Here is a 24,102-nt window from a genome sequence, read left to right as displayed (position 1 = left end):
CGTACCAGCCTCTCCTGCTCCCTCTACAACCACTTCTCACCACTGTCGAAATACCCGACCCTGTCGTCCCATCCATCTCATACGGGGAATCCCCCCTACTATTACAAGGGAAAATATATCCCCGCCGAACTGACCCTCCCCGCTCTCTCGCCACGTTGATGTGGTCTCTGGCCCGCCTTCTGACCCCCTTTTCGGCCTCGATTCCGCCTCTTCGGCCAGCCACCCCGAAAACCTGACTATGTTGGCTCCACACCGGTCCCTCCACGCCCTTTTTGCGAATCGCTTGAGCCGCTCTCCATGCAACTGTCAAAGACGAATAGCAGCGAAAGGGCGGGTAGGACAGGGTTCAAGCGGTCAGAGGGGAGTGAATATAGGTACAGGATTGTCGGACGATGTCCGCTGGAAGGGAGGGTTTCCCGCCAAAAGTTGGCCACTCTGGATTCCCTGCAAACCCTTGCCGACCGGACGGATCCTGTTCTTGTGGCACATGTTTATTACGCGTCGCGGCCGCGGCTCAGGAGTCCATGTGAAGGAAGGGGAGCCAGCTCATGTTCCCGAGAATTCCCAGATTACTCTTTTCCATCACTCCTCACCGGCGAAATCTTCTTCGCAGAGACCGGGTCTTTAGGAGAGCAGTCATTCTTTACAACCTCAAAGAACCACAAAGGGCGAATCCCCGTCGACCTCTACCATCAGAATGCTGAGCAAACCACCGATCCGCATTGGCAATGTCTCAGGCGCCACGGGAGACCATCCGCATGCTATGAAGCGCATGGTTGAGTCGGGCGGCGTCGATGTCATCACCGGGGACTGGCTGTCTGAGATGAACATCGCCTGGAACGCCATCACAAAACGAGACGTCGACCCTGACCTCGGCTACGAGAACGGCTTCTACCTTCAGCTGGAAGAGTGCCTCGACCAGATCATGGAGCGGGATATCAAAGTGGCCACGAATGCAGGCGCCTTGAACACAATGAGTCTGTTCCGCAAGGTCCAAGCGCTCTGTGTGGAAAGAGGATACAAGGATACGGTGGTCGCCGCAGTTTTGGGCGACGATGTCTCGGACTTGGTCACTGATCCCAGCAAGAGGCGTTCTTTGCATTTCCCCCATCTCGATCACCAGGATCGGCTCCTTGACGAATGGTCCCTGGATCCTATCTGCGCCAATGCATACATCGGCTGTCGTGGTATTGTCAAAGCCCTAGAAGCTGGAGCGAACATTATCATCTGTGGGCGATGTACCGATGCTTCCCCCGTCATGGGAGCCGCCGCCTGGTATTTCGGCTGGCGCGAGGACCAGTACACCGAGTTAGCAGGCTCCTTACTCGCGGCGCACCTCATCGAATGTGGGCCTTATGTTGTGGGAGCCAACTTCTCGGGCTTCAAAGACTTCTTACCAGAGTTAGTCGACCTAGCGTTCCCCATCGCCGAAATCGACTCGGCTGGCGGGTGTATCATCACCAAGTCCACTCAAGGAGGTGGCCACGTCACGCCCGAGACAGTCAAAGCGCAGTTGCTGTACGAGCTCCAAGGACACCTATATCTGAACCCGGACGTCGTCGCAGATTTGTCGCAGGTCCAGGTAGAGGCTCAAGCGGGCCAAAAAGATAGGGTTATGATTCATGGGGTCAAAGGCCTGCCGCCGCCCGCCACGACAAAGGTCATGGTCGCTGCTCCAGGAGGATACCAGGCTGAAGCGACCTTTTACATCAACGGATTGGACGTGGAAGCCAAAGTGGCCATGATGCGTCAACAGCTGGACCACATTTTGAAGGGAAACAAGTTCAGTCGATTCAGCATGGAGCAGTACGGCTCCCAGGTGGACAATCCACGGTCGCAACAGGGAGGCACCGTGCAACTGCGAGTGTTTGCTCAAGCCAGGAACAAGGTCGATATCGAGGCTCCATCATTCAAGATTCCAATCTATGCCCTTCGCATGCAAAGTTATCCTGGTTACCACATGAACCTGGACTTTCGAACCATGGACCCCAAACCATTTATGGAGATCTTTCCCGCTGTCATGCCACTTTCCATGATCGATCATCGTGTTGTCCTCAGCACGGGGCAGCACATCAAGGTTGATCCACCGCAAAAGACGGTCGAGTACCCAGTGATGCGTCCCTCTTCTGACACGCAAGATCCTATAGATCTTCAATCCCTGGGACCAATGGAAATGGCACCTTTAGGAAGCATTGTTCATGCGCGATCTGGCGACAAGGCCGACAATTCCAACATCGGCTTTTTGGTTCGCCACGATGATGAATACCCGTGGCTCAAAACCTACATGACTGTTTCACGCTTGAAGGAATTGTTCGGCGACGACTGGCAGAAAGGAAATCCTGATCGACGGGTGGAGCGAGTTGAATTCCCTGGGATAAATGCGGTTCATTTGTGAGTCCTTCCGTCCTTTTTCTGCTGAGCACTTCTTCGGGTTGTACTCATCGAATTGATAGCCGAGTTCTCGACAACTTAAATGGCGGGATTGCGTCGTCGGACCGAATTGATGGGCTCGGAAAGGGCATTGCTGAGTATCTCAGAAGCAGATCTGCCGAGATTCCCATACGCTTCCTCCAGAGAGGCTGGATTTGAAGCCACGGCGTATCGCAACACACTTGATAGATCGAAATACTGGCCAAAGTTACATTTGTCTTCTGCTTCAAGGAGTCATGACAGCTTCTCACATGTATGTGCTACCCAAAGAAGCGAATGTGGGTGCTTGCTTCTAGAAGGCTGCGCTACCAGGGTCTTGGATGCCAAACAGCCAATTTTGCGAGAGCTGGGCAATGGCATCGCCACCGTATTGGTCATTACACCAACTTTGCAGGTCATCAAAGCAGTCCTGCAGCGTGCTGTCAACTGCCATGTGGCTGAAACTTGCAGCCCATGTTTGGTCGTTGTCTGGTGTGGGGAGGTCCATTGATATTGCCGAGCCCAGTATGGGCACATTCCCCATTCGTTGCTGGTGAATGGGCTCCACGATGGGGGTCGCAGGCTTGCGAGTCTGTGTCTCTATAATGTCCGCGAGGACAGCGTCGCTCAAGCGGTCGAAAACGCGCGAACAACTCCGGGCGGTGCTCCAACGTTCGGAGACTGCGACGAGCACATTGGAACACGCGCGGGTGTCATTGACGACTTTCTGAATGGTCGGACTGGAGTGAAGCTTTGCGTAGGAATAATTGGTGGGAGAATGCTGACGCCAGGTATTTTGGACGTGACATCGAAGTGCGTAAATGTACGAAATACCAGCCATGAATACCGCATGTAAAGTAACCCATGAATAATTGATTTTGCGCGATCGATGAAGCTCGGCATAAAGATTGATGGCGGCCTGCGAAGATTCAAAAATGTGCTGGAGGGTTACGCTATTGCTGGATGCATCCGAGAGGGTAGGTGATGGACGAAATAGCATCAAGATCCCGTTGTGATAGAGCAGGTCGTACCATTCGCGTGATCGAAAGCTTGAGGTATTGGGTGGATCAAGTATCGCATCCAGAGCTAGGAAGGGTAAAGCACTTGTTTCGCAGTGCCACGTCCTCAATTCGTGAGACAAATCCTCTCGAATCTTGAAGTAATCAATCGTGGCACCGACAGGCCGCGTGTCTCTATGGAGAGAGATCAAAATCTTCCCACAAACGAGGCGGTAGCGTACAATGTGATTGAAGAGAGCAATACGCTGATCACTCAGTGGGGCTTCTATAGAGTCGTCAGAGAAGGCACCGTTGGCCATCTCTGCAGCATCGGTCGCGTCAAGCTGCGGCAGTTCGGCATCAACGTCGTCCAGCTGAACAGCAAGGGGCCTTCCCAGGGTGAAACTGACAATGCGATCCATGGCGACCACACACCAAAAGCATCGCCGCATCATCTCCATCTTTTCTCTCTGAACCTGGTCCACGGCGACATTCCCACTTTGCGGCAAGACATAGGTTGACTTTTTGTGCAGTCCCAGTTCAAAACACATTCGTGCGGCAACTCCGACGAGATGCCATAGACTCGCCGATGTATCGTACAATGAGCTTCCCATCCGATACTGAGCAATGAGCAAGGTCGCCTGAAGTGACAAAATCCCGCCGGCGCCAAGGACAACTGGAAGATGGGTGATGGCGCGATTATAGTGCGTTTCTGCGTCGGGTAAATTAAGCCAGTCAAATTTGTAGACCTGAGCCGTACCGATGGCGAGGATCATGTCGATGAAGAAGGATTCAACAGGATGGTAGACTGAGTAGGACTCCTCGCTGTAGATGGCATCCAGCGCGGCATGTAGTGTTTTGGGATCGAGAAAAGGATAGCAAATATGATCATGGTTGCAATATGCGATCAAGAGTCCTCGTGCCACATCTTGAGGTGGCCGACTGGAGGCCTGGGCTGCAGAGGCGGCCCCTTTACCGAGCGCTGGTCTTTGCTCATGAGCACGTGCCTCAGTGTTGGCGATATGTGGAAAGGATGTCTGTAGATTCTTCTGTAAGAGGTTGGCGAGCAACAGGCCACTTGTTGAGCCTAGGAATTGACGGTCACCTCCGGCACTCAAAGACAGATATGACACCTGGTTGACCACTTCATCGCTGCTGCCCGAAGTATTCAACTCAGAGTCCACCGACATTGACGGAGGATTCTGTGGAGATGGTTGGTTCTGGCTTCGGCTAAGCTGATTGACAAGATCTTTGTTCCTCGCCTCGAGCTGACGCACTCGCTGCTGGACTCGTTCTAGGTCTTGTCGACGAATGGCGCCCTCCTTGGCGGTGTAAACACATGCTTTGTTGGCCTTGATGCATGAGGAGCAGGCTGGGCGGGTCTTGTCACATCTTGCTTTTCGACGGTGACAACGTTCGCAAGCTCCGGGTCGAGTTGATGGTTCCGGCGACATTGGACCAGATCAGGTTGATCTGGGATCTGGGACCTGGGTCTCGCTGGAGAAGAATCTCCTCCCGACAGAGGCCAGAGTCGCCTCGATACCACCGCGTAGAAATGGGGGCAAGTCAACGATTAATCGTGGGTGGTTCTTACAACGCCAGTTGGATGCGGAAATTTTTGCAGTTGAACTCTCCAATATCCACTGTTGGCTGCTTAGAAGGCTGTCGCCTGCAGGTCACAGGAAGTCCCCTGCTCTTTGCAAAAAGTTCCAGTCGAAAGGCAGTGGCAGCCTCAGGTCAAGTGGAGGGTCGAGAGCTGAACGACTGAGTGAGAGAGTCCATTGCCACGAGGTTGGTCGTGGGGGATGAGTTCTCCCTGCATTGACGTGGCCCCGCTGGTCCTCATCATCGACTGGTAATACTCGTACAAGCAAGCCTTATTTAGGTTGGTATATGCCATGCCGCCTCGGTAAGCATCCCTCGCTTATTGGTCATTGGCACAACTGCGGCATGCGGAGTTGCTAAGGGGGCGAGCGACGTGGTTGAATGAAGCATTGTGGCGCACCCTAAGATTGGTCTTGGGTCTGTCGGTCATTCGCCGGTCCTACCACCAAGCAAATGCAAAGTATGCTTTAGTTCTTGGACCAAATTCTGCGCTCCCAACAACCTGGCACTCCTTTTTTTCGTCTTCACCCCAAAGGTCTGCCGAACCCCGCGACTCGAGGCGGCTTGGATGAGGAGAATGCCTGATCAGGAGAGAACCACGGAGTTGAGCGTGGAGCAACCCGCGCGGAATTCTCTTTGCTGGTCATGCGAGTATCGGTCTGCGGGCCGGATGCCGACGATGATCTGCCCATCGTACACACAGGATAGCCAGGAAATTTCCGCCACCGAGGACTAAGGCCGTGCGTGAGCAGTATTTAGACTGCTCGTCTTCGACTCTTCATGCGTGGAGAAGCATTCATGCCGTTCTTCTGACAGCAGGTCGATATCACCATGGCGAAATACTTTGGATTGCGTGGTTCCAAGCTGAACGCAGCCCTGATCTGGGCTGTGATCATGCCCGCGTACATACTGTGAGTTACACTCGGCATGATCGAACAACCATCTGGATTCTGGCTGATCCCAACAGGTTTGGCTTCAACAATGGTGTGGGTGGAAGTCTCGTGGACTTGCCCAGCTGGGTTTCGGTGTTCCCTCGTATCGACACCGTCAACACAACCGGTTCCAAAAAGACCGAAAACAGTCGAGTCCAGGGCACCGTCATAGCCTTGTACACTCTCGGGGCCCTCTTTGGTGCGCTGTCTTGTATCATCCTTGGCGACAAGCTCGGACGGAAGAGAACCATCATGCTGGGAGCGTTGGTTCACACACTTGGGGCCGTCATACAGTCTTCGTCCTACTCGCTAGGTCAATTGATTGTCGGGCGGCTTGTGGCTGGTCTCGGGTTCGGGGCATTGACTGCCACAGCGCCCAATTGGCAGAGTGAATGCTCAAGTGCAGAGCACCGTGGTTCCGTGGTCTTGCTCGAATCCGTCTTTATCAGCTTCGGCCTAGCTCTACAAGGATGGATCGGATTTGGCATTTCGCATGCCTCTGGGAGCGTCGCCTGGCGATTTCCGTTGGCGCTGACGGGCTTGTTCTCCATCATTGTCGTCGGAACCATGTCCCAAATGCCAGAATCGCCCCGATGGCTCATCAAAAAGGGAAGATTGGAAGAAGCTAAACATGTCCTCGCCGCGCTGGAAGACCTTCCCGAGGACTCCAACAAAATCGAAACCGATGTAGCGCGCATCGGGGAATCTCTGCGACTTACGGGTTCAGCTCGCTTCCGAGACATCTTCAAGAACGGCGAGCAGCGTCTGTTCCATCGAGCATGCTTAGCGGCTGCGGGCCAGGTCTTTCAACAAATGTGCGGCATCAATGCGCTGGCGTTTTATCTGCCAACGCTGTACAGTCAGTACTTGAAGCTCCCAGCCAAAGACTCCCAGATTCTTGCTGCATCCGTCTTCTCGTTCCAAACTCTGTGTTCACCCATTGGTGTGCTCACGGTCGATCGATTTGGCCGACGCAAGCTGATGATATTTGCGGCGGTGGGCATGGGATGCTGCTTGGTCATCATGACCGGAACCGTGTCTGATCCTACCAACGAGGCGGCTCAGATTGTGGCAGCTCTGATGATCTTTTTGTTTGGACTGTTTTTCCCAACAGGTAATGCTTCCCGCTTCTTGGGTTCGCTTCAGCTAACATTCTGCAGGCTTTCTGGGTCTCACCTTCTTGTATGCAAGCGAGATCGCCCCTCTCAGCGTTCGAGTGCCAATTACTAGTATTTCGACGGGTACAGCCTGGGCGTTCAACTTCCTTGTCGCCGAGATCACCCCGGTAGGATTTGCAACCCTCAACTACCGATACTTTATCATTTACGCCTGTATTAATTTATTGTTGATCTTGCCTTGTAAGTATTTCATTCCGACATTGACACCAGTCAGCCAGTCTTTGGATTGTGTGGCTAACAGACTGGCGCAGGTGTCTACTTTTTCTGGCCGGAGACGGCGGGTAAGTCGTTGGAAGAGGTGGACGAAATCTTCATCCAAAGTCACAGCATTTTTGACCCAGTCCGAGTGGCCAAGCACATGTCCCGGCGACGGGTTGAACCGGTGCAGCAGGTCATTGAGGAAGGTAAAGGAACAGGACAAACCACCGTAGTCGAGAGCGAGAAGAGCACCGGAGCTCACAGCGAGTAGGCAGGCGATGGCCGGGAGTCCGTTCCAGCGAGCGTGCTGGTCACCGTATGAGGGCGGAATCAATTTTGATCATGCTTGAAGTCTCTGTTGGCTTAGTCTTGTTGTACCAGAGCTGAAAAGCTGCAAATCATGGGGAAGACAGAAAGGCTGTGGTAGAATAGGTCGCTAGGAGAGATCGTTTGAGAGATAGAATGAGCTGAGTCTTGCCGCAAACTTTTCTGTTCGATTGTGGTAGCAAACCGTCAGGTACTTGCGCCTCACCCTTAACAGGGGGCTCACGGGACAAAATACATCCTCTTTGACAGTGCAGAGGTTGGATGTCCAGGGATGTTCCAGGAGATGCCAGGAGACTCGCAATGCTGCGGATTGGAATGACTGCCAAGACATGTAAAGACCGTTTATTGTGGTCACAGCAGAGTCGCCAAGTTCCATGGATGAATCTTCCATTCGAGGTACTCCTCGACTATCACTTCTGGAAGACAATCATGCCCCTTCCAATCAGTCACGGCCCATGAGCACACTGGCCAGAATGCTCAAGATCCATCCGCGCCTCCAGTCTGCTACTCCGCTCTCCCTAACCCCCAGGACGTCCTCGCGAGATGATCCAGGTTAGGCTGGGGCCCCGGGATTTCTCTGGATCTTCGGAGTGTTCACTGTCCATCGGACAAGATGCCCGATCCCCAAACATGATCGGTCATCGAGGCCGAACGACAATGACAAGAAGGTTCCCGCTAATTCACCACTACTCCGGCCTGCCTCCGCCCCCAGCTCTGAGTTGGTCACTTTGCGGATTGAAGCTGCAGCGATATTGAAGAGCCGTTCTGGCAGCTCAACGTCAGCAGGGAAGCTCGGTCAACTTTGTGTCGGTCAGTGGATGCCGAAAAGACGGTGAATGGCCACATTGGCCGGGGGCGATCCCGTTCCTGGTGACAAAGACGAAGTCGAGGGGTTGTATGCTCGAGGAGTCGGAGAAATAAAAGGAAAGAGGAGGACGGGAAAGCTGTCTTCTAACAACACCCACCATGCGCTTCTCTCACCTCGTTGGCCTAACGTTGGAGTCTCTCCTGCTCGGCTTGTCGACTGCCCAGTCGACATCATGTGCTGACATTGCCGGGAAACTTGGTCATTCGACAACCTTGAGTATCGCTAATGCGAGCTTGGTGGATGGCCAGAACATTGCTCAATTTATAGCACAGACTCTTAACACCACGGTTGTGCCAACCACGACTCTGACCGATGTGTGCCGTATACAGGGAGAGGTCGCATATGATCTCAACCACACTGTCAGCGTTGAGCTCTGGCTTCCCTCAACCAGGCAATGGAACGGCAGATATATCGCTGTTGGTACGTCCAATGTATTTCGGCTGATTTCGGACTGTGCTTGCTAACGAGGCAATGAATAGGTAACGGAGGATTAGCGGGAACGATTGACTATCAGGCTATGTTGATCCAGCTCGAAGGTGGTTTCGCCGTGGCTGGTGGAGATTCTGGTCATACATTGGCGGAAGATGGGCCAGCCGTTGCATCGCCCGGCTCGTTTGTGCCCTTTTTGAACAGCATCCCACAAGTAACGGCGTGGCTTCACAACTCCATCGCAGCCCTGACGCCCCCCACCCGCCAGCTGACAACGCTCTACTACGGCAAATCGCCATCTTATTCCTATTATTACGGTTGCTCGACAGGTGGCGCGCAAGGATTTGCGCTCGCACAATATCATCCTGAGATGTTTGACGGTATCTACGCCGGTAGCCCTGGAAACTGGTACAGCCACTTGATTCTTAGTTTCCTCTGGAATTACAACCATGCCCAAGCGCAGAACGCCTCGTTCATGGACGCAGAGACCTTGAATTTTGTTACGAACGCAACGGTGGCTCACTGCGACGGAATCGATGGTGTACGGGACGGTCTCATCGAAAACCCCCTCAAATGCACCTTCAACATCACGACTCTGCAATGTGGCCATGGTCAGGCGTCCAAGGCCAAGAATGGATCTGTTCAGTGTATCACTCCGGAACAGGTCACCACATACAAAGCTTTCCGCCAAGGACCTACAGAACCCGATACCGGCATGCAGGTGTACCCTGGGTTCGACTTTGGATCCGAGAGTGGATGGATGGCACAGGAGTCGTCGCTCGCCCTCGCCTACGCCATCCCTATCTTGCAGAACTTGGTGTTCAAGAATCTGACATATGACTACAAATCATTCTCCTTCAGCAGTGCCGATATTGGCGCGGTCAACGCTAACGCCTCCCCCTACATTGACGAGATCTCTCCCGATCTCCTTTCCTTCCGCCGGCGTGGTGCCAAGATGATCACCACCCAGGGTTGGGCAGACCAGTACAACGCCGCGACGTGGCCGATCGAGCACTTGAAGCAAATCAACACGTTCCTCAGCGGCCAACCAGGCGTGGCCAGCGACGCTTCGGACTTTTATCGCCTCTTCATGGTTCCCGGCGCCGGCCACTGTGGTGCGTCTCCTGCGTACCCGAACGTTCCAACGACATACCACGTTTTGGACGTGTTGATGCCGTGGGTGGAGAAAGGGATCGCCCCTGTCAGCATGCAGAGTTCGAACCCTCCCAGTCAAGCCAACATCACGCGGAAACTGTGTTCGTGGCCAAAGACCGCAAAGCTGGTGGGTAAGAACCAGAACGATTGGACGTCGTACGAATGTGCATGACGGGCGGGTGAAGAAGGCCTGGGCGGCCTCTCTGTATCTAGCTCCGGGAGGGGTAGAGAAATCAGTACCATTTCCAAAGGACCTCGTCGGTGCCAGCTCCGGTTGCCAACGATGATCATGTAGCCTCGTACAGTCGCTGAGTGGTGTTAGATGTCCGTCGACAAAAGACCAGCTCTCTCCCCTGACGTCTCTATTCTATGTACATAGCTACTTGCTTGTACATGATGAAAAAAACAAATATATCAAAGATCGACCCGACCAGGTTTTCGCGTATGCTGAATGTCAACTCGCTCTAAACTGTCTAGAAGAACGAACACACGACATACACGAGGTATAGCAGGTCCAAAGGTCTAAGGGGTATGAATATAGAGTCTCACCCTAGTGGAGAGAATGGTATGCATGTAACCAAACAAGTTCGAGGTAGACCTTGATCCGAATGTACAAACGAGAGTCTGTCAATGGCATATTGAGGTCCATTCGGCAGGTTGAGTGGTAGCTGAAAAGGGGTTTTCTGGTTGAGTGTCATGCATTCCTATTCTCCCTCTCCTCTCCTCATCTTCCCTCTATCGATGATCTTGCCTGGCTGAATCGAACTAAAGGGGAGAGACGGGTCAGGGCCCTGCCACGAGAAGCCCCTTGTATCGTCGTGTAATCTGGGCCTACGCTCTTACATAGAGACAACAGACACGCAGATTACCTTTCTCTCAAAGCGTTTCGTCCCTCACGTCCCTCACGTCCCTGGAAACAATGCTGTCCACCACAGGGAAAGGTTTCTTTGGACTTTCCAGATATGGCAACTTACCTTCCCAATCTGGTTAGGACAAACTTTAGAAGCCCCCAGTGGCTTCAGGTTTATACTGTACGCATAGGCCGATACAAGGTATCAGTTGCAAGTGCTTGACTACTTACTCTGGGCACTAGAGAACAATATCGCATTGATAGTACGGATATCAAGAGTGACTTCGTCGTCGTATCATTCTCGATTTGCATGACTGGCTTCTTCACAGCTTCTGTAATGGTCCTGGACATGTTCGCACCCTCCAGTACCACCCTAGCTCATGCTACCCCTGCTCTTTGGAGAGCATATAGACAGAGAATGTGAGCGACTGAACTGTGTATCGCGGTTTCACGTCATCATGCTATGGCCTCCAATTCATCAGTGGCTCATCCTCTCTTCTCCCAAGCCCTGACAACAGCCCTATCCCTGATTTCCCCTTCCTGTACCTCGAGCTTCTGGATTGACCTTCTGACAAGATCTTGTTCAAAACGCATTTCTGCAAGCTGTCCCTTGGCCCAATTTCGATGTCGAGGACATCGATTCTTAATACAGACACCGCCCTTTCTCGGCATGTTGTCAGTTTCCTGTTCTTCCCCATCCTCGACTGGACTTGGGTTGTGCTGAGCGACGCCATTGTGGAGTTTAGTATTTCCGTCATCAGTGGCTATCTCTTCAGGTGGACCGATCCTCGCGTCCGCTCCAGCGTCGATGACTGCCCGCCCGCCGTTTTGGTCATACCATATCATAAACTCCTCGTCAGACCACGCCATCCTGGGATCGAATCCACAAAGATCTTTCATCTTCGGGTGTGTCTTTCGAACTTCGTCGACAATGGTCGATGATCGAGTCTTGACCAGCTCCAAGAACTTTTCTCGCGCGACAAGCATGTCATACCGCACATTTAGTCGTTGTTTCTCTGCTATAATATTGGCCATTTTGGTCGTCTCCAGGTCATCGTATTCCAAATCTGGGAGTGTTGGCTTTGACTCGGTTCCCGTCATCTCAATGTCGCGGGGTGGGGTGTCGGGTTTCCTGCCCAAGGCCTTGAGTTGCTCAATGTCCTTGCATTTCTCGACCAGGGCTTTGATCTCGCCAGCTCGCAAGGCAGAGCCTCGGTTGGGAAGCATATCATCGTCGAGACTGCTGTCGGTCTCATATTCTGTCCTTTCGTCGTCGCTATATGCTGGTGTCGCGAGTCGACTGTCAGGATCTACGCCATTGACAAGGTTGAGGAGCGGCTTCGCAGGTTTCTCTTTCGTCTTCTGCTTCTTCCGGTGTTTTTTGAGAGGTGGTCCTTCTATGACATACTGACCATCCTTACTGGTCTGAGCCTGAGGGTCGCCTCTCTGCACCAGCTCCACAAAGAACATGCGCCCACAGGCATCGGAGCAGTATTTGCTGGGCGGGACCTGGGTGACACGCGCAGGTTTCCTGCAATCTTTGCGTCGGCACATTCGTTTCCACGTGGTCTGCAGGCCAGGTTTCGTACAAGACGGGCAAATGTACTTGTCGATCAATTCGCCGTCTCGTTCCTTGATATTCACACAATTCCCATGGAACCACTCGTCGCAACCACCATCACAAGCGATCATCCATGTGTGGTTATCTCCTTTCCGGCAGATGCAGAATACCTCACCGTCATCGTTTGAGCTGGACGCCGTATCTGCAATTGAAGGTGACGGAGAGCCAATGTCTCGCGATGCCGCCCGGGAAGAAGCGGGTGTGGGTGATGACTTTACACTGGCAGCCGAAGTTTGGGTTTTCAGTTTCGAGGGGCCCAGCTTGAGGTGGTTCGTGCTGGGCGTGGCACTGGGAGAGCGGAAACTCGACCTTGCCGCAGGTGGGCTTTGCTCGGCCTCGCCGAGTTTCGCCCTCTTATTCGACGTGCTTTTGACCTTGGCTGTGCCTTTCTTCCTAGCTGCTGCGGAAAGGTATTTTCCAGAGTCATCAGGGGCCGGTCGCTTTCTTCCCGCGACGGGTGCTGGAGTGGCAAACGGTTCCGTGGATGATGCTCTTGACCCTGCGATGGATGGCGCCCGCTTCAAAGCTGCGACGGTACTGACGGGTACTGGCGACGAGTCCACCACAGGATGTGCCCCGAATAAATCATCATCTTGCTGATCATCTTGTGCCTCTTCTTCCTCGCCAATATCTCCTGGGCCGAGCTCCTCCTCCTCCTCTTCTTCTTCCCGTTTTGCGGCCCTCTGAGCTCTTTCCGCCTTTCTTGACTTGGAAGGGGGAGGAGGGGGACCTCGAGCGATGATTTCCTCGAGGGATTCGATAGGCTCTCCAGTTGTAGGCTCGACAATGATTTCCAAGCTGCGCAACGGCTCCCAAGTTTTCGTGTTGTGTATCTTCGAAATATGATCTCTCACAGACCGGCGTCTTGTGAAAAGTTTATTGCACAAGTAGCACAAATATCTGCGATCTGTGTGCTGGCCTTCGTTCTTGGACGAGTGGATCGATGAGCGAGGTGGAGCGCCTGGATCGGTCTTCTTCGACTTGCCAGGATGTTTTCGTTGTTTCTGGCCCTTCTCCGGCGTCGTTTTCGTGGGAGCGTCTTCGCTGTAAAGACTTTCTTCTACCATATCGATGAGGGAAGAATCGACAGCAATATGTGACTCCTCTTCCAAGGGAGGATAGCCCATGTCCATTGCCTCCTCCTTGATATGATCTTCATCATTTGACCCATCGAAGCCGTCCAGATGCTCACTCTCCTTGAAGAGGGAGACATCATCCATCGGAGTGTCGTCGTTTTGCACGCTTGGGGGAAGGATATCTTGAGGATGCGGCGCATCATCGTTGGGCTGGAAAAGTTCGGGCGCGAAGAACGCTGAGGGAGCGTCCACGGCAGAAGCGTCCATTCTTGGGGGAAAATTAGTCGAAGAACTCGGCCACGCAGTCGGAGGAGTTTGATCTCACCCATGCGACACAGCGTTGGGAGCTACACCATTTGCAGAACCAGTGTTGGTCGTGGGTTCGGGGTTGAGAAGATCTGAGAGTGTGAAAGGCATAGACGCGGATTGATGACTGATGAGCCAAACACCCAGGGTGAGGCAACAAGTCGCTTTGCCCTGTTGGGTGTCTTGTGGGGTGGTTGTCACGCTGCTCTCACAGCCAGCTCAGCCAGTTCTGCCAGTTGCTAACTGAGGGAAGAAAAGTTCGCGGAATCAAATATGTTCGACAGGAAATTGTTTCCTGAACCAGCCGGCAAAGATTTGCAACAGTTCAATCAATCAGCATACAATGTCACGGTGGAAGAAGCTGAGCTTGATAGAATGGCAGATGCGCAGAATGGGCTGCGCTTCTGAACGCGCTCGCACCCTGCAGGCACGCGGTGGGTGCGCCCTGTGTGACCAATCAACGCTCACTGCCGCAACCAGCAAACTCTCTCCTTTAGTGACAGATGTATCACCACCTCTTCACCATTTTATGCGTGAGTGAAGTTGGATACTGTCATAAATTGCAGAGCAGAGTTCTACAGTCTAGTAAAAGAATCGATCGAGATTGTTTGCTCACTCGCTCCCACGCATCCTTACCCCATTGTTCCAGACTTTTCCCCTACATCAAACGTCGACTTGCCCAACACCAACTGTGGAAGAGTTTGACCGATCCGAACCTCGGGCTAGGGAGTGCATCTGCGACGTTTGGACTCGAGAGCTGCAGAAGTGACAACATCAACTGTAATACTCCCCATCGACGAGCTTGGTGATGTCGTCTCGATGGTTATTTTCGTGTGTCTTTTATCAATTGCAAGGATCTGCCGAGCCTTTGGGGGGAAAAAAAATGGCACAGTCTGACGGAAAGTAGACGCCCTCTTATTAGCGATTGAGGCGGACGCCAGATCAAATATGGCTGATATGATTGATGAAGTTAGGGGTGCCATTATGCCCAATAGTAGTTACCTTTAAGTCAATAGTAGATCGCTCCTCGCTGCTATTTCTTGTCAGACTGTGCCACTTATTTTTGACACCGGCTCGCTGCGTCTTGAGTCCAACTCGCGGTTAAGCTCCCGCATGCTCGGCTCGATTGTAGGATCAGTGGGTAGTTGGGGATAAATAGGGGTATGACGCCCCTCAGTCATCTCCAGAGCCGCCGCCAGCCAGCAGATGAAGCCAAGGGGGTCTAGATCCAGTGGACAATCGTGATTATGAAAAAGGCAACGGCAAAAAGTACGAGGTAAGGAGGTGAACTAAGCTGTACTCGGTACTAGCTGCTAGGAGGGGAGAAGGCGGGCAGGGCAGCAACGTCACTCGGCAATCTGGAGATCGGGAGAATATGAAAGGGAGGACAAAGTGGAGTGAATGGTGGTAAGGCAGAACGAAGGGATCTGGGGGAACAGAGGAAAAGAGGGTCCTTGGCATGGGCTTGGGATGGGGATGGCCAACGTTGACCAACCGCTCAACCGTCCAACCGCCCCATATCTTGCATCAATGATCAACATCTCTCCTTCTCTTCTGCTCTTGGGAACCGATGAATCGATCGTCTATTACTCCAGTCTCCTAGTCTACGCTACTGTTCGATTCCGTCTCCTCTGATAGCTGATGAGTTGGACTGGATCTCTTGACGGCGATCTGCTCTCTCTCATCTCCGCCTGATGCCGCCTGCAAACTCACCCTCTGTAAGTCCTGGTCCGCCGCATCGACTCATGTAGCTGCAGACAATCCAGAGCCTGAAGCGAAGGCTTCTCTTTGAAGGAATACCGCAGAGAGCACACCTGCTCATTTTCTTCCTATGAACTAACTGCATTTCTCGGTGTGTACACTTTTGACTAACCATGTTCATTCACGCGCAGGACACCCGCCCCTCGACTCCTCCTCCCAATACCTATCTGCGACAACTCGAAGAAGCCATCGCCACTCCTGTTCCGGACCTCGCCTCTACCCTTAATCTCACCTCGACTGATCGCGATGCACAAAACGAGGAATGGGCAAATCAGCCTCAGCCTCAGCCCAACGAGGCTCAAGGTCCTGCTCCAGGGCGAGCTGGCATTGACATGATTTCGTCCACACATGCAGAGGATGGAGAGTGGTTTGCTGAGAGTCAGACACGAGGATCCATGAATAACGAAGAGTCGGGGTTGTTGGTTTATGTCATGTCAAATGGTCTGCCAGTCGAACAACTTTACGAAGGCCGCATGTCAGGTCGAACAACAGCAAACAACCAGCTAGGACGTGGCTCATTTCGTAGATTGGGTTCGCTAGGTTCCCGATCCAGGTCGACAATACCACAATATTCCGACGACAGCGATGCCGATATTGCACCTCTCAGGATGGCAGCAGACCTGAGCTCCAGCACCAATACAAGGAACCATTTTCTTCAGCTTGCAGGTGTTCTGCAGCGATACAGATCAAATCGTGGCGCCTGGGGGCTTTCCAGGGGCTCGGATATGGGCACGGTACCCACTGCCAGTGCTTTGCGAGCCCTCTGGAATGAAGAAACTGACGAGGGAGTGGCTGTCACGATGCCCAGTCTAGCAGGACTTTCCGCTGCCCAGCGAAGAGAGGCTGTCTCAAGACATGCGCAAAACGTCCAGGGCCCTGCTGAGTCTCGATCTGCGGCGTCAATTGATGCGCAACGATCCGACGCAAGAAAGCGGGTGAGGAAATTGATCTGCTATCTCTCCCGGTTACGACATACCGGCATAGAAGGTGGTCTCGAGGCAGCCAGAAAACTGGGCCTTGACTCCTTGTACGCGTCAGACGACTCCAATGCCCCGAGCGACCTTCCCATGCACATTAACAGCCTCCCAATTCCACAGTACAGCTCTTGGTTAACAGCCGGAATGGTGTGGCATGGCCTCCAGTCTACAGACCGCCAACCTGTCCGGACGCTTCGTTCCTCGGCTGCAAATATTCGTCGTGAAAGACAGCGCGGGCAGATTCGCCGAACCATAGCTCGACGGGGAGAAGCTTTTCGCGGCACTGGCGGCAGCGATGAGGCTGCCGAATTTGACACCCAGACCCTGCGAACCGCAGAGCGCTATCTCTCCGACTTGATGAGGCAGGAGAGCAACGGCCAATGGACCTCATCGCCGTCCTCCAATCCTCTGCACACCACTTCTCAGCCGCCTGAGCCTGATCACTGGCCGGTAAAGGTTGTGATCCATTCCGTTGACTGGGAAGCCATGACCGTGACTGGAATCATGTCCGCCAGCCAGATGCCGGAAAAGCCTTCTTCTTTGTACCAATCCGGTGCCCGACAACCTCAAGGCACAACCCCAGACACAATCACCAGCATGTCCAGTTTTTTCGTGGGAGAGATCATCGATTTCCGACGACAGCCCCTGGAGACGGAGAAAGAGGGCCGAGACTACGACGTGGGCGGCGTCGATGTGGATGCGAGATACTGGGGACGTCTGGGACCTTTCAGCAAAGAGATTGACCGAATCCGACATTTGCGTGGGAAAAAAAGGACCGAGTATCAACAGAGCAGCGCGCTCTGGGACGCGTTTCGGAAAGCGGCTGCAGGGGAAGATGCGCACAAAGATGCTCAAGATGCCTCCAACGCAGACTCCCCTTCCACCGACGACACGACCGTCGACGACTCGCCCACCAAAGTTTTGGAGAGTCCTGAGGACAAGGAAGCGGAAGCGGATGAGATTATAGCTCGCAGCCTGAGCAGTGCTAAGTGGATTGAAGAGAAGCTGGGCAAGGAGTGGATTCTAATGCGCTGGAAGGAACAATGTTTCGTGGATCCTCCGGAAAGCTCTACGAGGCCTGTCTTCACCACGCCTACCTCGGGAACAGGGCAATCGACAAGGCGGTCGACTCGGGCCAATATTGGCGGACCTGCATCGTGGGGACTGACGATTGCGGGCTTCTACTACATCGCCCTGAACCGTCTGACAGGGGAGATTGACGGCTTGTACTACGACCCTGGATCCCAACCCTACCAGACGATCAAGATGCTCCCGGAGGGTACAACTGTGTCACAATCCCGGCCATGTGGCTGCGGAGAGAAGGACTGTAAGGATCCTGTCGGGATCAGGAAATGGTTTCCGGCTATTGAGCTTCAGTAAAGGATTTTGTTACGGGGTTTGGATGGCATCAACGGAGCAGGCGAATTCTACTGGGATTGGGACCCGAAAAAGGGAAACGTGTGCACGTTCAGCCTATACGAATTTGATATCATTGTTTGTTGTTCTCGGTTAGAATAAGCAGAGGCAAAGGGCAAAGGCAAAGGCGGGAGGGAAACCACAAAGGTTTAGGCGAAGACATGGACTTGGATGGATATGTATCTACAGTCATTGCATTGTCGTAGGTTCCATATTGTATGTTGCTCGGTCCAGCACCGAGTATGACGTGCTCATTAGTATGAAGCCACGAAGCTCAGCCGCACATCCTAAAAGCATCGAATCGAGTCTAGTGGCATCTTTGCTTCTTATTAGTTTGTATCTCGTATCTCTCTCTCGTCTCTCGTCTCTCGCCTCTCGCCTCTCGCTCCTCAAGTCAAGCTTCGGTAGCCGACCAACATCTGGAGCTCCCTTTCTTTGGCTTCGCTCCCCTTTGGCCTCGCCCGCCTCGCTCGCCTCGCCCGCTTCGCCTCTTCCTCTCCACACTTGTGTCTAAGCACTCCTATCTTTCTCCAACGAAACTCCTGTGTATCCTGTGTCAATTCACACACACATGACCATGGCGCCCACGGGCCTCCTCAACTCCTTCCTGGCCGCCATCCAGGCCTCGCTGTCAGTCCTGCTGGTCATCTTCTATGGAGGAGTCGCCGCCCACCTCAAGCTGCTCAATTCGGCCAATACAAAGGCACTCTCCAAGATATGCGTGCGCATGTTCCTGCCCGCCCTGCTGATCGTCAAGATCGGCTCCGAGTTGCACGTGGGGTCGGCGAAGCGCTATCTCATCGTCTTCATCTGGGCCATCATCTGCCACCTCATCTCCTTTGTTATCGGCATCGTCGCACATTTGTGGCTGGGCATGCCGGACTGGACCACCGTGGCGCTCATGTTCAACAACACGACTTCTTACCCGCTCCTCCTGATTGAGGCGCTGGACGAGACGGGCATCCTGCGCGCGCTGATTGTGACGGACGAGACCACCGACGCGGCGGTCGAGAGGGCCAAGAGCTACTTCTTGGTCTTTGCCACGGTCAGCAGCTGTCTGACTTTTGCCGTCGGGCCGAGATTGATCGACACGGAGAATGCGCCGGACGACGACGAAGGGGAGTCCAAGGACGACGCGCCGGAGCCAGACGAGCCCTTTGACGCTGTGGAGCGAGCGTACCGCGACCATCCAGACGACCATGCCGGGGAGGTCAACGAGGAGACGGGTCTGCTACAGAGTCCCGACACATACACCTTCCCGCAACGACAGTCGACCGTCTCCTTTGCCAACTACACCGAGAACTCGTTCTTCCCGTCGACGCGCCGCTCGTCCTTTTCCGGGCGACCGGCGGCCCAACCCTCGCGTCGGTCGTCGATGGCCGCCGTGACCCTGCAACGGCGGGCGTCCATCGTGCCCAAGAAGCAGTGGTACAAGCTCGGCCCGCGCGCCAAATGGTGGCTGCTGTTCATTTCGGACTTCTTCAACGCGCCGCTCCTGGGCGCCCTCGTCGGCGTGGTCATCGGCCTGATCCCGGTGCTGCACCGCGCGTTTTTCAACGACACTTACGAGGGCGGCATCTTCACCGCCTGGCTGACGGCCTCGCTGAAGAACATTGGCGGCCTGTTCGTGCCCCTGCCCGTCGTCGTCGCCGGCGTGAGTCTGTACACGGCCATGCAAGAGGCCCGGCAGGCGTCCCGCGAGGGCCAGAAAACCCAGCACATGCCCTGGCTCACCGTGACGTTTATCATGGTCGTGCGGTTTGTCCTGTGGCCCGCGGCGTCCATCTACTTTATATTCCTGCTTGCGTCAAAGTCGACCGTGCTGGGCCCGGACCCGATGTTGTGGTTTGCCATGATGTTGATGGTGAGTTTTGATTGTCTCCCCTTCCCTGCCCTCTTCGTCTGGGCCTATTTGTGAGACGTCCGAAGTCTGCATTGAATCACCATGCCTCTTTGCGCTTTGGTCTGTTGTGTACACATGACATGATACAACGACCATCAAGTACCTCTTGACCATAACTCCCGCTTCTTCGTCGCTGACTCTCACTACCAACAGCCCACCGGCCCTCCCGCGATGAAATTGATCACGCTCGTCCAAGTCAGCGACGCCGAGGAGGAAGACGAACGCAACATTGCCAAATTATTGACTGTAAGTTTGGAGTTCTCTACATCTGTAGACTCGCTGGGGTGGACGCAACGTAACTTACCCGGTGTCACACAGATCTCGTACCTCATCTCGCCCATCTTGAGTTTCACCGTCGTTGGAGGGCTGAGGGCCTCTCAGGCGGCGATTCCGTCATGATTTGCGAGACTGATACACGCTCACACACAGAATGACAAAGAGAAACATAGAGGGCGAAGAAGAGAAGGACACCCATCGACGTGTTTCTCAACGACTTATCAACCTCGGCGGGGAATGTGAACGAAATCACGAATATCTGTCTGTCTGCTCCACCCAGCATCACCATGCATTTACTGTTTACCTGCCGCGAAAGGAGTTTTTCACACTATCCTGTACTGCGTTGCTAGGCGAGTGTCTCTTTTGGATTGTGACTCTCCCTCTGTTTTTGGGGAGAGGACGAGGACAACGTAGCTGGCTGGCTGGCTGGCTGGCTGGCTGGCTGGCTACGGCAGTAGTACATATATATTTGCGATGTGATGGATCTATGGATTGATCTATGGATGAACGGATGAACAGATGGACGATAGGGTATAGCAAACGGTTCGGTCCGTGATTGAATCCGGTTTATCTAGGTGGATGTATAGCTATAAGGTATCTAATCGGGCATGGATGAAATATCTACCTAGGATACCTATCTATACCTATACTCGGTATATCTATGTACCCAGCAGAGAAGCAGTTCGAGTGCGAGTGCGAGTGCGAGTGGTACAGTGTCACCATGTATCTGACAAGACTTGTATTTGACGCAGCCCAACTCAGCCATCAGTCACTCACGCAGGCAGGCAGGCAGGCAGGCAAGCCTAATGTTTTTGATTCTCACGTCCCTTTTGCCAGAATGTGATCCAGCGCCCTGGTGAAATAGGGCAGGAAACGCTCCGGGTCCTCGCTAAAGGGAAAGTGGCCTAGCCCCTTCATCTCCTCGAACACGGCGCCCTGGATCTTGTCGGCCGTGCGCCGGCTCGTCTCGGGCGAGCAGCTGTAGTCGTACTCACCCGTCAGCATGTACACGGGGCAGGCGGCCGTGTCGATCTGCGCCATGCGGTCGCGGCCGTCCCACCCCTCAAAGTAGAACTTGAGGTCGCCCGGAAAAATCTGCGAGGCCTGCGCCGAGTACAACCACCAGTTCAGCCGCTTGTAGATGGCCGGCGAGGTGGGCGAGATCATGCCACACACGCGCTCCGCGTTGAGCACCGCCTCGTCGCCCTGCAGCGAGTAGATGGCCGCCGCCTGCTGCGCGGGCAGGTAGTCGCATGCTTCGCAGGGGATCACGCCCCGGACGTCCATCTCCTTGGCCCGCAGCGCCACCGCTAGACAAACCTCACCGCCCATACTGGCGCCGGAGACAATGACTCGTTTGAGCTTGAGTTTCAAAATCATTTGGTGGATTGCCGAGATGTAAAAGTCCTCGCTGTTCGCGTACGAGTGAGGGTATTGCAGCGTACCGGGGAACGAGCGCCCGTGGCCCGGCAGATCAAAGGCGTACATGGTACATCGGCTTTGAAGGGCTTTGTTGAGCATGAGCGAGTGATACTGCCGCGAGTCGGCCCCTGCGGTGTGGAGGAAGAGGACGGTTTGCTCGCCGTGGCCTGAGATCTCGTAGAAGATCTTGCACTTCCCCACCGGCGTCAACGTGAGCCAGGTATAATGACCAACGATGGAGTCGTCGTCGCACTCGTCATCTGGGGTATATTCAGCCACAGTCGACGCGGCCGGCGGAGGGTGCAATGTGTCCCGGATCCGGTCCAACACGATCCTCCACAGCCGCGCATGTTTGGTGAAGGCTTCCTTGTCGCCACTGACCTCGACACCAGAGCTTGAGCCCAGCAGCCGGAGCATCCCCCAGTATGACTGAAAAGGGCGCTTGGGTACAGCAGCAAAAACGTGCTGCCAGTGTTCCGATTGTGCGTAGAGCCCAAATTGAGGCGTCCACTCAGCCGCTGAGCCATCCTGTACTGTCACATTCCCCAGATTGATGCTAAAGAGCAGCTTGTCGCCAGCATTTGAAGAGCAGATTCCAAATCGGACATTGTCCACCTTGGCCGCAGATGCTTTGAACTCTGGGTCTCCGTTGATTTCTGCCTCGATTCTGCCCAGTTTGTCCAGGTTGATGGAGGAGAATAAATCCCCGCCTTCTGTCGCCATGATCTCGCGCTGCTTCACTTGGCTCTCCAGTTGTACTTGGCTGTCACCACCCGTACAAGGATGATATGCGCTCGACGGTTGTTTGAGAGCAGAATCCGCATTTAAAAGGAGTGGCGTGTGCCAGCAGGATTCGACACCCCCGCACGGAGTGAATCCGCCGAGGTTTACAGCATTGAAACTGAGGAATTCGTGATCCCGTATCCCCCATTTGAGGTGCTTTCAGAGCTCGAGACCCGGCAGTTTGTTGGGTAGCCTGTCTCCTCACGCGAGGTTGGGTAAGCATAGGCTTCTCTTCTGTTGGCTCCATGTTCGGCGCTAACACCATGGGGATTTGATATTGGGGATTGGGGGATGGAGATTTGTCTCCTATTATATATGATATTCTCCAACGGCCGGCTTGTTCGTGTAGAATCGAAGGTGACGCTCTGTCCTACGCTCTCGACAAATGAGAATGTTTGCAATGTGGTCTCGAGGTGGTCATCGACCATGGCGTCCAGGCCACGACTGCGCTATCTCTGATCGATCCCTGAGATCTTCGTCTGCGAGGTGAAAAGAGAGGAGTGCCTGTTGAAGTTCCTTGTAGCTGACTAGGAGCGAGCTGGAAAATGATCTCGCTAGATCTCTGTCTAAGGACTTTATTCGACCAACAATGGCTGCAGTACTCAACACAGTCGACTAGCTCCGGGTGGCTAGAGTATACGTAATGTCACTGTTGGCACACGCTGCTCTCGTCAAAGCTCCCAGGGAGGGTATTCACAATGGAAGAGAACAGCGGAAAACAAAAAGCCTGCATAAGCTAAGCATTGTGCTCGACGACCGCTTCACTTACCTGTAAGCTCTTAAGTGGAGAACTACCTACCTAATCTCTGCGTTGTTGTTTGCCAGCGAAGAGAAGAGCTTTCTTAGCACCACAGCGGCTATAATTCCACAAGCAAAGTGATTCCCTCTGGATCACTGTAGGCGAGTAGACACAGTATCCTGCCTTCAAGCGTACGAGTGAGACCAAGTTCACGAAGTAGGCCAACTCATGGGGACTGTCCCGGGTAGGGAATCCGTTGAAAGAACACGAGCAGTGGCTCGGACACTGGGCACCCGTCACGTCCTGGTGTTGCTGAGGCCTCCTGCAATCCTAGCCATTCCGAGCTGCATTGAGCATGTTAATACAGGTAAACGAGAAAGCCGGGCTTGAGGAGGGTGGTTGCAGGTCCGGTGACCAAAGGTTGCTTCATAGATCAATGTCCTTGTGGATCCCAAGGCATTGTTTGACACTCTCGACAGACGAAGGATCTCGTCCAGTAGTTGTTGCTTCCGTATCCAAGACGGAACAGGAGATTTTTCGACTGGCCACTAACGGAGCCCACATGACATGCAAGTTCAGCTTCAACCAGGATCTCAGCTGTGTAATGGAAGTGACGGCAGCGATACAGTCGGAGGTCCTGGTATTGTCCAGCGTCAGGTGGTCAGGTCTGCGTATGGTGCTGGCCGCATGCGATCAGGGCGCTGACTTTCAGCCACAGCAATATGCAAGTGGCTTTTTCTGGGAAGGGTCGAAGCAATTTCTCCTCTGTCGACGAATAGGCGAAATGATAATAGAGGGCGAAGGACCTTGCCCCAGACAGGGCAGAGGCTCCCCCGGGTGAAGTGGACTTTCTGAACCCATGTCTGTGCTCTC

General features: G+C 53.8%; 8 protein-coding genes across 8 annotated transcripts; 5 read left to right on the top strand and 3 right to left on the bottom strand.

Annotated features, from left to right (window-relative positions):
- Nucleotides 1-697: 697 nt before the first annotated feature.
- On the top strand, nt 698-2,395 carry AYO20_10092 (hypothetical protein; the record flags this gene model as incomplete). Its single annotated transcript, XM_022648355.1, has 1 exon — nt 698-2,395. One exon carries the CDS (start codon nt 698-700, stop codon nt 2,393-2,395), a length of 1,698 nt encoding a protein of 565 aa, XP_022495712.1.
- A 327-nt stretch (nt 2,396-2,722) lies between these two features.
- On the bottom strand, nt 2,723-4,861 carry AYO20_10091 (hypothetical protein; the record flags this gene model as incomplete). The annotated part of the gene is made up of 1 exon (XM_022648354.1): nt 2,723-4,861. One exon carries the CDS (start codon nt 4,859-4,861, stop codon nt 2,723-2,725), a length of 2,139 nt encoding a protein of 712 aa, XP_022495711.1.
- Nucleotides 4,862-5,843: 982 nt separating this feature from the next.
- AYO20_10090 (hypothetical protein) lies at nt 5,844-7,591 on the top strand (the record flags this gene model as incomplete). The annotated part of the gene is made up of 4 exons (XM_022648353.1): nt 5,844-5,923; nt 5,980-7,058; nt 7,105-7,302; nt 7,374-7,591. 4 exons carry the CDS (start codon nt 5,844-5,846, stop codon nt 7,589-7,591), a joined length of 1,575 nt encoding a protein of 524 aa, XP_022495710.1.
- A 1,022-nt stretch (nt 7,592-8,613) lies between these two features.
- AYO20_10089 (hypothetical protein) lies at nt 8,614-10,271 on the top strand (the record flags this gene model as incomplete). Its single annotated transcript, XM_022648352.1, has 2 exons — nt 8,614-8,935; nt 8,995-10,271. 2 exons carry the CDS (start codon nt 8,614-8,616, stop codon nt 10,269-10,271), a joined length of 1,599 nt encoding a protein of 532 aa, XP_022495709.1.
- Nucleotides 10,272-11,435: 1,164 nt separating this feature from the next.
- AYO20_10088 (hypothetical protein) lies at nt 11,436-14,063 on the bottom strand (the record flags this gene model as incomplete). Its single annotated transcript, XM_022648351.1, has 2 exons — nt 11,436-13,914; nt 13,972-14,063. The coding sequence occupies 2 exons, from the start codon at nt 14,061-14,063 to the stop codon at nt 11,436-11,438; spliced, it is 2,571 nt and encodes an 856-aa protein (XP_022495708.1).
- Nucleotides 14,064-15,826: 1,763 nt separating this feature from the next.
- Nucleotides 15,827-18,070, top strand: AYO20_10087 (hypothetical protein; the record flags this gene model as incomplete). Its single annotated transcript, XM_022648350.1, has 1 exon — nt 15,827-18,070. The coding sequence occupies one exon, from the start codon at nt 15,827-15,829 to the stop codon at nt 18,068-18,070; it is 2,244 nt and encodes a 747-aa protein (XP_022495707.1).
- Nucleotides 18,071-18,683: 613 nt separating this feature from the next.
- On the top strand, nt 18,684-20,408 carry AYO20_10086 (hypothetical protein; the record flags this gene model as incomplete). Its single annotated transcript, XM_022648349.1, has 3 exons — nt 18,684-19,970; nt 20,163-20,255; nt 20,328-20,408. 3 exons carry the CDS (start codon nt 18,684-18,686, stop codon nt 20,406-20,408), a joined length of 1,461 nt encoding a protein of 486 aa, XP_022495706.1.
- Nucleotides 20,409-21,104: 696 nt separating this feature from the next.
- Nucleotides 21,105-22,430, bottom strand: AYO20_10085 (hypothetical protein; the record flags this gene model as incomplete). The annotated part of the gene is made up of 1 exon (XM_022648348.1): nt 21,105-22,430. The coding sequence occupies one exon, from the start codon at nt 22,428-22,430 to the stop codon at nt 21,105-21,107; it is 1,326 nt and encodes a 441-aa protein (XP_022495705.1).
- Between the last annotated feature and the right edge of the window lie 1,672 nt (nt 22,431-24,102).

The sequence above is a fragment of the Fonsecaea nubica genome (assembly GCF_001646965.1).
Source record: "Fonsecaea nubica strain CBS 269.64 chromosome Unknown Scaff102, whole genome shotgun sequence".
Lineage (NCBI taxonomy): Eukaryota > Fungi > Ascomycota > Eurotiomycetes > Chaetothyriales > Herpotrichiellaceae > Fonsecaea > Fonsecaea nubica.
Note: the sequence above shows the minus strand (reverse complement) of the source record. Positions and strands in the feature narration are given on the sequence as shown.